The sequence below is a fragment of the Aegilops tauschii genome, chromosome 3 (genome assembly GCF_002575655.3).
Source record: "Aegilops tauschii subsp. strangulata cultivar AL8/78 chromosome 3, Aet v6.0, whole genome shotgun sequence".
NCBI lineage: Eukaryota > Viridiplantae > Streptophyta > Magnoliopsida > Poales > Poaceae > Aegilops > Aegilops tauschii.
This window is the reverse complement of record NC_053037.3, coordinates 487,614,936-487,628,044: the sequence shown is the minus strand read 5'-3', so window position 1 is coordinate 487,628,044 and position 13,109 is coordinate 487,614,936. Positions and strand designations below refer to the sequence as shown.

At 45.4% G+C, this 13,109-nt stretch overlaps 1 protein-coding gene across 1 annotated transcript; it reads right to left on the bottom strand.

Annotated features, from left to right (window-relative positions):
- Positions 1-410: 410 nt before the first annotated feature.
- On the bottom strand, positions 411-4,048 carry LOC109778808 (uncharacterized). The gene is made up of 5 exons (XM_020337396.4): positions 3,700-4,048; positions 3,494-3,600; positions 2,743-3,244; positions 2,017-2,132; positions 411-1,095 (listed from the first exon to the last, which is right to left on the bottom strand). The coding sequence occupies exons 1-5, from the start codon at positions 3,958-3,960 to the stop codon at positions 891-893; spliced, it is 1,191 nt and encodes a 396-aa protein (XP_020192985.1). The 5' UTR covers positions 3,961-4,048; the 3' UTR covers positions 411-890.
- Between the last annotated feature and the right edge of the window lie 9,061 nt (positions 4,049-13,109).

Genomic DNA, 13,109 nt, shown 5'->3' with positions numbered 1-13,109 from the left:
TCGCCTGGTCCTCTCGGTCGGCCTCCTTGCGGCCTCCCTGTGTGCCTCCGACGCGGGAATTGGTCGTCGCCGGCGACCGTCGGCCTAAGCCACGGTTTTTAATTGAGGCAGCCTAATCCACTGCTAATTAAAAAATCATTTGAGAAAATACTGATAAGCCAATGGCATGTGGGCCTAATATCTAGTTTGACTAGTCCTTTTCTATTTTTCATTTTAGTTTTTAGCTAGGACCCACGTGGAAATGTGTGAGAGATAGGTTTTTTACCAAAAAAATTGGAGTGGGTTCCATCCATAAGAGACACATGGAGACAAGGGCAAGATTGTCAAAGAAACGGCCAGATACCAGTCAACCCACTTTGACCGGACGGAAACGGCACAGAAGGACATTTCTATAAGTGCACCTAACGGCAGAGGGGCAAATTTGAGCACACTTTAAAATTAAGAGTAAATATGAGTAGTGGGTTCCAGTTAGGAACACAGATGTAAAAGACCCTATTACAAAAGCAGAAAAGCAAATGGACTAGCCTACACAGCCATGCAACCAATGAGCTTCTGCCAACAGTGAAGTGCCACCTGGTGCAACTCCACAACAAGCCCTTGACGTTCCACGTTCGAGAGAAGGATAGCTCTTCAGATTCAAGAAGCCTCGGCGTACCGAATGACCATCGTCTTCCGCAACTAGCGAGAGATCAAAAGGGATGGTTTTATTACAGAAACTAGTTTAGAACTGTCATCGGAAACACCCTCCGGATACTTCAGGTTGCAATGCGATGGGCGAGCATCCGCACATTAGGCAGAACGTGTCTCCTCCAGCGTTGGAAGGGGAAATTGTCAGGTTCCCAACTTTCCACCGCATTTTCGTAGCAGGAGGCAGCAAGGATCATCTCATCTTAGATGTTTGCTACCCCGACTACGTACGCGTTCCAAGCATCTGCCTGGTTGAAATGCTGGAGCTCCTCGTACTTCACGTCGCGGTCGGCAGTGTACTCCTTGGCGTTTCCGCTTGATTTGGTGTCCGGCATCTCCCTGACCCAGACGTGGATGGACTTAAATCCAGCTTCCTCCAAACAGTCCTTGATTTCTGGTATCGACCACCTGCAAAAGATCGATATGAATTGCAATTCTGAAGAAACTCTCCGTCCATCTGTAAGAACAATGATCCATTGCCATTTACATGCATTAATTTCCAGAAACCAATATAGTATTGCCGGTTGCCAGCGCTGCGCAAGTGCGCCACTGCATATAACTGAAAAGCGCCCCCAAGGTTCATATATCTATGAAAAGTACAAGGATACGGCATAGGAAAATGCGTATTGCTAACACATAAACAACAGCAGCAACTCTGGCACCAATCGTATCATTGCCTCTGGTTTCCCTGGACCACAAATACCAACCTTATTCCACCTTGAAGCAGGTTTCTGTTTTTTGAGTACAGGCATGATAACAACCGCAGATGGCATTATCATCAAAGTATGGCAGCTCATTGTTGGAACCTACCAAGCTACCACAAGAAGCCCAGGTCTGTTGACACCATGAAAGGATCAGGAGGCACGGCAGCAGATCAAGTTTAAAGATAAGCACCTATCTTGAGTTACAGCATCTAGTTTGGTTCCTTTAGATTCAGTTTACATCCCATCAGATAAGACTTGTTCCCTTGCAGTTTCTGTTGCAATGGTTAGAGCCTCGCCTATATAATGACGCCAGGCATATGGGGTTGATTCACCAGAAAACATTCCTCTATATTCCACTACCCCCTATCTATAACACATGTAGGCGCCTTCTCCCTCAGCGGCGTTGGTCACCCTCCCATCAACCATTCCTACTGCCGTAGATCCAATCCTCCCCGAGAAAGCCCAAAAGACCATGACATTTTGCCTATTTTTAAATAAAAGTTATTCGTATCGGAAGACCAGCATTACAGATTTTTCGTAATTGTTCAATGAGTGAATGGAAAAGTAAGTGACAAGTCTGAACTTAAATGTTGCCTTGCCAAGTAGTAATGTTTAAGGAACTTACAGGCGCCAATGGTACGTGAAAGCATGCCGTATCATTTGCTTCTTTCCAACTTGAAAGTGGAGGCTGATCCTTGTTTCACGAGTTATGATATCAAACTCTTCTTGCTCCCAGAAATACTGTATGCATAGTTGTATATAAGAAGAAGAATTCTAGATTAAAATTATGCCACAAGATTATAAGCTCTTACTAATAAAACTACTGCAGATCAATTTGCAGACTATACAAAGTGGAAGTTCTATGATTGTCAGTACAGTATATTAGATATATTACAATCTTTGTGTACTGAATCATCATATCCGAGCTAATTTCATCAAATCTATCAAGCGTGTTTTTTATGAAAGAAACATAGTGTAACACATATATTTGCCATGCAACCCATAACAAATATAACTTACTGAATTGCTGATTCAAGCTGTCTTAACTTTGGCTAACTACATGAAGGTCAAATAAAATATATAGCTAAATTACTCGGATACAAAAATTCAACATCTTTTATGCCGCATATTACAACCGCCAGATATTTATAATTTTATATATGATACAATTAGATTTGTTAGCATGCTGTAAATTCTTCTTACAATTAATGCATCGTTTACCAATAAGAAAATGCAACCTCACCTACCAAATACTAATCCTATCACCTATGACACTATGCCTAACTAGTATACTTTAGAAGAAAGGCCTCGATGTGCTGCAATTACAAAGCACTGATATAACTCTACTCACAGTGAAGCTGGGGAATCTCCTCTGGAGACGAAGCTTGCATTCAGATGATGTGCCACCATATACATCCATCACAAATATACCGCCTCTTTTAGAAAGTGCATTGAAAGCATGCCTGAAATACAAAACCAAGTCCTTTCTCTTGTGAAGGCAACAACAACTGTAGTTGAATGCACAAATTATGTCTCTTCCAGGCAAAACTGCATCTGACATGGTCGAATTGGCTTCACATTTCGTAAATGAAGAATCTGACTGCTCGCAGCTGTTCTTTTCAGTACAGCCATCGTCACTGGTAACATTTAGACCTTGTACGAGATCACTGATCTTTTGCTTGACAAGGCGAGATTCATTTGGCTGCAGAACATTTCCATCAAAAAGCAACAATCTCGAAGACCCATCAGCTCCAATCTTGCTCAGATTGTTCTCAAGACACCACTCAAGTGACTCACGGTCAAAGTCTAAGCCCACTGCTGTTCGTCTCGTATCAGTGCGAAGCCACTCAGTACTGCCAACAGAAAAAAAAAAAGATTATGAGCAACACATGCACTTAAACACTGAAGCCAAATAATAATATCTCTGATGTTGAACACCTCTGAATACTGAACCAAGTACTCCAAAGAGTAACCATTTTAATATGACAGCTCCTAATTATATGTGTGTTAAGTGTATTGTTAGAGCCATCTAAGGTGTTTGCGAAATTGACAGCAGGGTAGATTGTGCAAAGGCTATGCTTAATGCTTAGCAGTGCTCTGACCTGAGGAGGGCGGTGCCACAGAAATCCTCCTGCAGGTGGAGAGGGACGCGCCCGCCGACGTACATCAGAAAGAACTTCTGCAGGTAGCTGATGTCCCCTTTTGGCGACTGAGCACAGAAGCACAACACCAATGTCATTTCGTCGAACAGGTTGTGAGCACGGAGACTTTCACAGGTCCAAGCTACGGTGGAAGCTAGCGAGGTTACCTGCACGGAGAGCTGGTACAGGTGGAACTTGGAAGGCATCGATCCGACTTGCCACTGGCCTGGGCGGTCGCCTGCTTCCGCGTCTCCGTCGTGTTCGTCTTCCGCTGCTGCGTCGTCGGAATCGTCACCGTCCGAGTCCTCCTGGCGGCGCGGCGGGGCGTCGTAGGCAGATGACGGCAAGTCGTCGTCGCCGACCTGCGAGCCACGGCGGCCGCGGCCTTGCCGGTGCGACTCCTTCGTCTTCTTCCCGCTCTTGCCCATGGTCGCCGGGGCGCGTGCGTAGCGGTGAGGGGTTAGGGGTTTGGAACAGAGAGATGAAAGGCCAGGGACTTGCTTGTAATTTTTTTTCTCTACTCCTATAAAAGAGTGAGTTGGTGATGATGGTGTGCCTGCCTTTGGGACATATCAACCGTCTAATCTAGAATGTAGGGTTGAGATTAAGAAGTGTTGTCCCCGAGCCTTTCAAGTAATTTTGACCTAAAAAAACAGTTTGGAGGTTCTCTTTCTCCTTCTCTCGGGAAGGAAACAGAGCATTCGAGAACCCTTTGAAATTCCTTGCCGCCGTCCACTCCCATCTCCTTCCCAGGGACTGACGGATTGAGCTTTGAGATTATCTGATATCTCTCTTTCTAGATATGGTTGTGCAGGCCGTCGAAGACAGAGACAACGGTGGCGGTTGCTGCCATATCCAGGTTTATTCTGTATGATAAGTTACTTTATTTTCCCTCTGTGGCTATTGAGATTGATTCCCTTCTGTGATGGTTCTGCTTCTGAACCTCCAACGTGAGGCCCGGTTCTTCCCTGCTGCCCATGGTGGCTACCAGCAGCTAGATTGCCATGATTAGGCCTAGGTGTTACATGCACGGTTGATATCTACAGGTGACGAGTGATGACCCACAAGTGTAGGGGATCAATTGTAGCTCTTTACGATAAGTAAGAGTGTCGAACCCAACGAGGAGCAGAAAGAAATGACAAGTAGTTTTCAATAAGGTAATGTCTGCAAGTGCTGAAATTGTGAGTAGCAGAGTAGTTTGGTAGCAAAATATTTTGTAACGAGCAAGTAACGATAGCAGTAACAAAAGTGCAGCAAGGTAGCCCAATCCTTTTGAGGCAAAGGATAGGCCAAAACGGTCTCTTATGATAAGCAAAGCGTTCTTGAGGGTACACGGGATTTTCATATAGTCATTTTCACCATGTTGGTTTAATTTGTGTTCGGTACTTTGATAATTTGATATATGGGTGGATCGGTGCTTAGGTATTGTTCTTACTTGAACAAACCTCCTACTTATGATTAACCCTCCCGCAAGCATCCGCAACTACGAGAAAAGTATTAAGAATAAATTCTAACCATATCATTAAACTTTTGGATCCAATCGGTCCCTTATGGAATAGCTCATAAACTGGGGTTTAAGCTTCTGTCACTCTCGCAACCCATCATCTAATTGCTACTCCACAATGCATTCCCTTAGGCCCAAATATGGTGAAGTGTCATGTAGTCGACGTTCACATGACACCACTAAGGGAATCACAACATACATACTATCAAAATATCGAACACATATCAAGTTCACATGATTACTTGCAACATGATTTCTCCCGTGACCTCAAGAACAAAAGTAACTACTCACAAATGATAATCATGCTCAAGATCAGAGGGGTATTAAATAGCATATTGGATCTGAACATACAATCTTCCACCAAATAAACCATATAGTAATCTACTATAAGATGTAATCAACACTACTAGTCACCCACAAGCACCAATCTATAGTTCCGGTAACAAGATTGAACACAAGAGATGAACTAGGGTTTGAGATGAGATGGCATTGTTGAAGATGTTGATGGAGATTGCCCTCCCCAAGATGGGAGAGTTGTTGGTGATGATGATGACGATGATTTCGCCCTCCGGGAGGGAAGTTCCCCCGGCGGAATCGCTCCGCTGGAGGGCAAAAGTGCTCCTGCCCAGGTTCCGCCTCGAGACGGCGGCGCTCCGTCCCGAAAGTCCTCCTCTTATTTTTTTCTAGGTCAAAATGACCTATATACCAGAAGATGGGCACCGGAGGTGGGCCTGGGTGAGCACAACCCACCGGGGCGCGCCTGGGCTCCCTGGCGCGCCCAGGCAGGTTGTGCCCACCTGGTGGGCCCCCTATGGTAGTTATTTGCTCCAATAATTCTCAAATATTCCATAAAAAATTCTCTTGAAGTTTCGGCTTGTTTGGAGTTGTGCAGAATAGGTGGCATGACGTAGCTTTTCCAGGTCCAGATTTCTAGTTCCCGGAATTCTCCCTCTTGGTGTGTACCTTGCAAATTATGAGAGAAAAGGCATTAGAATTACTCCAAAAAGTATTATTATGGATAAAAACATCATAAATAACAGTAATAAAACATGATGCAAAATGGACGTATCAACTCCCCCAAGCTTAGACCTCGCTTGTCCTCAAGCGAAAACCGAAATCGAAAAACATGTCCACGTGCTTTGAGAGAGAGGTGTCAATAAAAACAAAATACGGACATAGAAGCATCATGTAGATTATTATAACAGCTACAAACTTAAACATAAGACTTTTATCATAGAGCTTTTATCATATACTTCTCATGAATAAGTAACAGTTCATCACACAATCGAAGTATAAAGCAAAAACTCTATTAGAAACCAACAAACTATGTTCTCAGTCAACTTTGCAACTACAATTCATCATATTTTCAGGAAGGGTCACGTATCGGAGCCTTCAGGCAAGTCCACATACTCAACCATCATATAGTCTTCTATGATTGCTAACACTCACCGCGTACACATATAAGCAAAATGTTTCAACCGGACACATAGAAATATAGGGGCTTATAGTTTCGCCTCCCAACGTATTCACCTCAAGGGTGATGTCAACAATAATAACTCATGCTATATATATTCAACTGAACATATGTGCCTACATCTTTCCTCGCCACATGATGCTTGCCAAAGGAGAAAAATAAAAAGGGATAGAAGGAAAACTTTGACTCTTTGCATAAAAGTAAATACATAAAAGTAAAAGATAGGCCCTTCGCAGAGGGAAGCAGAGGTTGCCATACACTTATTTTTTTGTGTGCTCAACCCCTTAGTGCAAAAGAACGTCACGTTGCATTGCCCCTTGTGATAGCGACCTTTATTATGCAGTCTGTCGCTTTTATTCTTCACCATCACAAGTGAAAGGATCGATATACTTGACTAGAGGGGGGTGAATAGGCAACTAACAATTTTTATCTCTTCTTTACCAATTTAAACTTTGCATCAAAGTAGGTTGTCTAGATATGCAACTAGGTGAGCAACCTATATGATGCAACCGCAACAAGCACACAAGCAAGCAAGGGATACAACACAATATAAGCTTGCACAGGTAAAGGTAGGAGATAACCAAGAGTAGAGCCGGTGAAGATGAGGATGTGTTACCGAAGTTCCTTCCCTTTGAGAGGAAGTACTTCTCCGTTGGAGTGGTGTGGAGGCACAATGCTCCCCAAGAAGCCACTAGGGCCACCGTATTCTCCTCACGCCCTCACACAATGCGAGATGCCGTGATTCCACTATTGGTGCCCTTGGAGGCGGCGACCGAACCTTTAAAAACAAGGTTGGGGCAATCTCCACGACTTAATTGGAGGCTCCCAATGACACCACGAAGCTTCACCACAATGGAATATGGCTCCGCGGTGACCTCAACCGTCTAGGGTGCTCAAACACCCAAGAGTAACAAGATCCGCAAGGGATTAGTGGGGGGATCAAAATTCTCTTGGTGGAAGTTTAGATTGGGGCCTTCTCAACCAATCCCTAGAAAATCAACAAGTTTGATTGGCTAGGGAGAGAGATCGGGCGAAAATGGAGCTTTGAGCAACAATGGAGCTTAGGAAGGGAAGAGGTGGTCAACTAGGGGAAGAAGACCCCCCTTATATAATGAGAGGACAAATGCAACCGTTACCCACCTACTCAGCCCGCGACATGCGGTACTACCGCATCTCCAAGCGGTGTTACCGCACTAGCTTGCGGTACTACTGTTGTGAGGTGCGGTACTATCGCTCGCGCGACAGGAGCCAGGTGAGGCTCTGTTGCACAAGGCAACGAGCGGTAGAACCGCCGGAGCGGTACTACCGCGCGCCCTTGCGGTACTACCGCAAGGCAGAGCACATCCTAGGCTGGGAACGCACGGACTAATAAAATTACATCCGTGACTACTTCTGCAGAGTTTTAGTCAGTGCAAAAATCCGGCACGGTACTACAGCTCATAGGGAGCGGTACTACCGCGTAGGGTGTAGAAGTAAAAAATTACTTCCGCCCCTACATCCGCTCATGCCACGGTACTGGGCCACAGGCCACGATACTACCGCATGCTAGGAGCGGTACCACCGCATGCACCTGCGGTACTACCGCTACCTCAGGGCGGTACTACCGTGGCCAACTGCGGTACTACTGCTCCCTTGAGCAGTACTACCGCACGCCGCAGACCAGTAGCACTACGATGCCTTCATCTTCGCAGCTACAAGGGGAAACAACCGGTGCTCCAAAGAAGCAAGGAAAGGTGCTGCAAAGGAATAGATGTCTATGTGATGATTCCACCCTAACCTTTCCAAAGCGGACCCCCTCTTGATAGTACGGCTTTCCTATGACTCAATTCCACCGAAAAGAAACATAGAGAAACGCAGTCTTTCATAGGCTCCGAGGGGCATGACTCGTCTTGTGCCTATACATGAGATATATGAAATGCTCAATTCACACGATTAGTCCGCAAAGCATTGTCATCAATCACCAAAACCACTTAGGGAGAAATATGCCCTTACAATCTCCCCCTTTTTGGTGGATTGATGACAATACGGGATTTCCAAATAGAGATATAAAATGAAACATAAGCAAACCCAAAATCTATAAAATATAGACGGGCTCCCCCTAGATGTGTGCTCTCTAGAGAAATGCTTTGGACTGAATGGCACACATACTAGGATCAACACTCCCCCTATATTTTATAAACAAGGCAATCCTTGCAACAGTATGAGAGACAAAGAGCATGGCAAGGTATAGAATTGAGCATGAAGTGAACAAGGGCACATGGTATAATAGGCTCACAATCTACTAAACATACTAGACAAAATGATAAGATAGTAAGATAAGATGAGGACATATGTCTTACACCATATGATAGTCTCACGCGAACACACAAACCAGCGAACCAAAGCAAACGAGGTTCAACAGAACGAAAGCAAGGCGACAAAGCAAAAACAAGACACGACACAAGACTCACAAATCCTACACTCTCTCCCCCTTTGGCATCGAGACACCAAAAAGGCAGAGAGGGCACCTACGACACAGGTGGGAGCTTAGCTGCAGAGATCACTCGTCACGCTCCTCGTCGGTCTTGGCAGCGGGAATGGTCTCCTCCTCAGATTCAGTCCACTGGTAGCCCTGCTTCACCATCCAGTCAGCCTCTGGGGTGATGTGCTTCTCGGACCCGCTTGATACCTGCTCGCCGAACGTCCTCAAGATCCTCTTGTCGCGCTGGCGACTCTTCTTCTGAGCAACATGTAACATGTACTGTCCCTTGGCCTGCATGCAGAACAGAGCCTTCATCTTGTTCTTCAGCCTCTTAGCCCAAGAGGGCTTAGAAGATGAAGGTGAGTATCCATCAGAGTTGTCCTCATCCGCTTCCTCCTCCTCAATCTCATCCTCATCCACATCCATCTTAGCAGCCTCTGCCTCAGCACGGGTAGTGGTGTTAGCCCACTGGCTCTTGATGCGGAGCTTGATGGGCTCATGACGAATCCAGCCGGGGGCAACAAACTCATCATTGGGATAAAGCTGCTCCCAAGTCCTCGAGATCAAGTGAAACAGGTAAGGTCCATAGATGGGTACCTTACGGTTGAACACCGCAAACTATAGCTCACACCACATGATATGTGAGACATCAAGTAGTTGCATCTGAGCGAGACGCGCCTCCTCATAGATGAGCATCATATCCACAAGATAAGCATGCACCTTATCCTTGTCACCAATGCGCGGAAAGAGGGAGTTGCGGAAGATCTGGTGCATGATGTCAAGGAATGGATTCAGCACCCATGTCTTCTTGCCAGTGCCAAGCTTCTTCTCAACTAGGTACGGCTGAAGCTTGTTCTTGTTGGCTGAGTCGGGGTTGGCATGAGGACGAACACCAACGACGGGCTTGTTGAGCCCCTCATCACGAACCTGTAGCAGCTCCATGAACTCCTTCCACTTAGCAGTCATCCTCTGTCCATTGGTCATCCATGTCATGGTCCGTTCCTCATCAATATGGAAGTGGACCGACGCAAAGAACTGAGCCACAATCTCAGGGTCATAGTCCATGTGGAAAGTGAGCAAGTCCTCAATGCCAAATTGCTCCACTAGGTCCAACGCTTCACCAAAATATGCCCAGTGTTTGTCCTTCCTCATATGAGTCATGTCAATCCAGTGCACGTCCACGTAGATGTTCTGCTTGGCCTTGATCACATCCAGGAAGATAAGATTCTGTTGCCTGGTCCAAAACAAATGATTCCCTTGGAAATTCTCACGGGGCTTCACATAGGGATTGAACTTCCTGCAAGAGACAAACTCTGCTAGAGGTATCTCGTCCATGCCCAATGATGGCTCCTTGAACTTGCTAGCAGTGGTCTTTGTTGGGGAACGTAGTAATTTCAAAAAAATTCCTACGCACACACATGATCATGGTGATGCATAGCAACGAGAGGGGAGAGTGTTGTCCACGTACCCTCGTAGACAGAAAGTGGAAGCGTTAGCACAACGTGGTTGATGTAGTCGCACGTCTTCACGATCCGACCGATCCAAGTACCGAACGTACGGCACCTCCGAGTTCAGCACACGTTCAGCTCGATGACGTCCCGTGAACTCCGATCCAGCAGAGCTTCACGGGAGAGTTCCATCAGCACGACGGCGTGGTGACGGTGATGATGATGCTACCGACACAGGGCTTCGCCTAAGCACCGCTACGATATGATCGAGGTGGAATATGGTGGAGGGGGCACCGCACACGGCTAAGAGGTCAAGAGATCAATTGTTGTGTCTAGAGGTGCCCCCTGCCCCCGTATATAATGGACCAGGGGGGAGGAGGTGGCCGGCTAGGGGAGGGTGCGCCAGGGAGGAGTCCTACTCCCACCGGGAGTAGGACTCCCTCTTTTCCTAGTTGGAGTAGGAGGGCGAAAGGAAGGGAAGGAGAGAGGGGGAAGGAAAGGGGGAGCCCCCCTCCTTGTCCAATTCGGACTAGAGGGGGAGGGGGCGTGCGGCCAGCCCTAGCCGCCCCTCCTCTTCTCCACTAAGGCCCATCTTGGCCCATTAAACTCCCCGGGGGGTTCCGGTAACCCCCCGGTACTCCGGTATATGTCCGAAACTCCCCGAAACCATTCCAGTGTCCGAACATAGTCGTCCAATATATCAATCTTTACGTCTCGACCATTTCGAGACTCCTCGTCATGTCCATGACCTCATCCGGGACTCCGAACTATCTTCGGTCATCAAATCACATAACTCTTTAATACAAATCGTCATCAAACGTTAAGCGTGCGGACCCTACGGGTTCGAGAACTATGTAGACATGACCGAGACACATCTCGAGTCAATAACCAATAGCGGAACCTGGATGCTGATATTGGCTCCCACATATTCTATGAAGATCTTTATCGGTCAAACCGCATGACAACATACGTTGTTCCCTTTGTCATCGGTATGTTACTTGCCCGAGATTCGATCATTGGTATCACCATATCTAGTTCAATCTCGTTACCGGCAAGTCTCTTTACTCGTTCCGTAATGCATCATCCCGCAACTAACTCATTAGTCACATTGCTTGCAAGGCTTATAGTGATGTGCATTACCGAGAGGGCCCAGAGATACCTCTCCGACAATCGGAGTGACAAATCCTAATCTCGAAATACGCCAACTCAACAGGTACCTTCGGAGACACCTGTAGAGCACCTTTATAATCACCTAGTTACGTTGTGACATTTGGTAGCACACAAAGTGTTCCTCTGGTAAATGGGAGTTGCATAATCTCATAGTCATAGGAACATGTATAAGTCATGAAGAAAGCAATAGCAACATACTAAACGATCAAGTGCTAAGCTAATGGCATGGGTCAAGTCAATCACATCATTCTCCTAATGATGTGATCCCGTTAATCAAATGACAACTCATGTCTATGGCTAGGAAACAGAACCATCTTTGATCAACGAGCTAGTCTAGTAGAGGCATACTAGTGACACTCTGTTTGTCTATGTATTCACACATGTATCATGTTTCCGGTTAATACAATTCTAGCATGAATAATAAACATTTATCATGTAATAAGGAAATAAATAATAACTTTATTATTGCCTCTAGGGCATATTTCCTTCAGTCTCCCACTTGCACTAGAGTCAATAATCTAGTTCACATCGCCATGTGATTTAACACCAATAGTTCACATCACCATGTGATTAACACCCATAGTTCACATCGTCATGTGACCAACACCCAAAGGGTTTACTAGAGTCAATAATCTAGTTCACATTGCTATGTGATTAACACCCAAAGAGTACTAAGGTGTGATCATGTTTTGCTTGTGAGAGAAGTTTAGTCAACGGGTCTGCCACATTCAGATCCGTATGTATTTTGCAAATTTCTATGTCAACAATGCTCTGCACGGAGCTACTCTAGCTAATTGCTCCCACTTTCAATATGCATCCAGATTGAGACTTAGAGTCATCTGGATCAGTGTCAAAATTTGCATCGACGTAACCCTTTACGACGAACCTTTTGTCACCTCCATAATCGAGAAACATATCCTTATTCCACTAAGGATAATTTTGACCGTTGTCCAGTGATCTACTCCTAGATCACCATTGTACTCCCTTGCCAAACTCAGTGTAGGGTATACAATAGGTCTGGTACACAACATGGCATACTTTATAGAACCTATGGCTGAGGCATAGGGAATGACTTTCATTCTCTCTCTATTTTTTGCCGTGGTCGGGCTTTGAGTCTTACTCAATTTCACACCTTGTAACACAGGCAAGAACTCTATCTTTGACTGTTGCATTTTGAACCACTTCAAAATCTTGTCAAGGTATGTATTCATTGAAAAAACTTATCAAGCGTCTTGATCTACCTCTATAGATCTTGATGCTCAATATGTAAGCAGCTTCACCGAAGTCTTTCTTTGAAAAACTCCTTTCAAATACTCCTTTATGCTTTCCAGAAAATTCACCATTATTTCCGATCAACAAAATGTCATTCACATATATTTATCAGAAATGTTGTAGTTCTCCCACTCACTTTCTTGTAAATACAGGCTTCACCGCAAGTCTGTATAAAATTATATGCTTTGATTAACTCATCAAAGCGTATATTCCAACTCCGAGATGCTTGCACCAGTCCATAGATGGAT

Bases quoted from the DNA above. Each gene is read 5' to 3' on its own strand.
- LOC109778808 (XM_020337396.4), bottom strand. From the start codon at position 3,960: ATGGGCAAGAGCGGGAAGAAGACGAAGGAGTCGCACCGGCAAGGCCGC. The intron at 3,601-3,699 runs GTAACCTCGCTA...TTCTGTGCTCAG, and splicing joins TGTACCAGCTCTCCGTGCAG to TCGCCAAAAGGGGACATCAG. The intron at 3,245-3,493 runs GTCAGAGCACTG...TTCTGTTGGCAG, and splicing joins TGTGGCACCGCCCTCCTCAG to TACTGAGTGGCTTCGCACTG.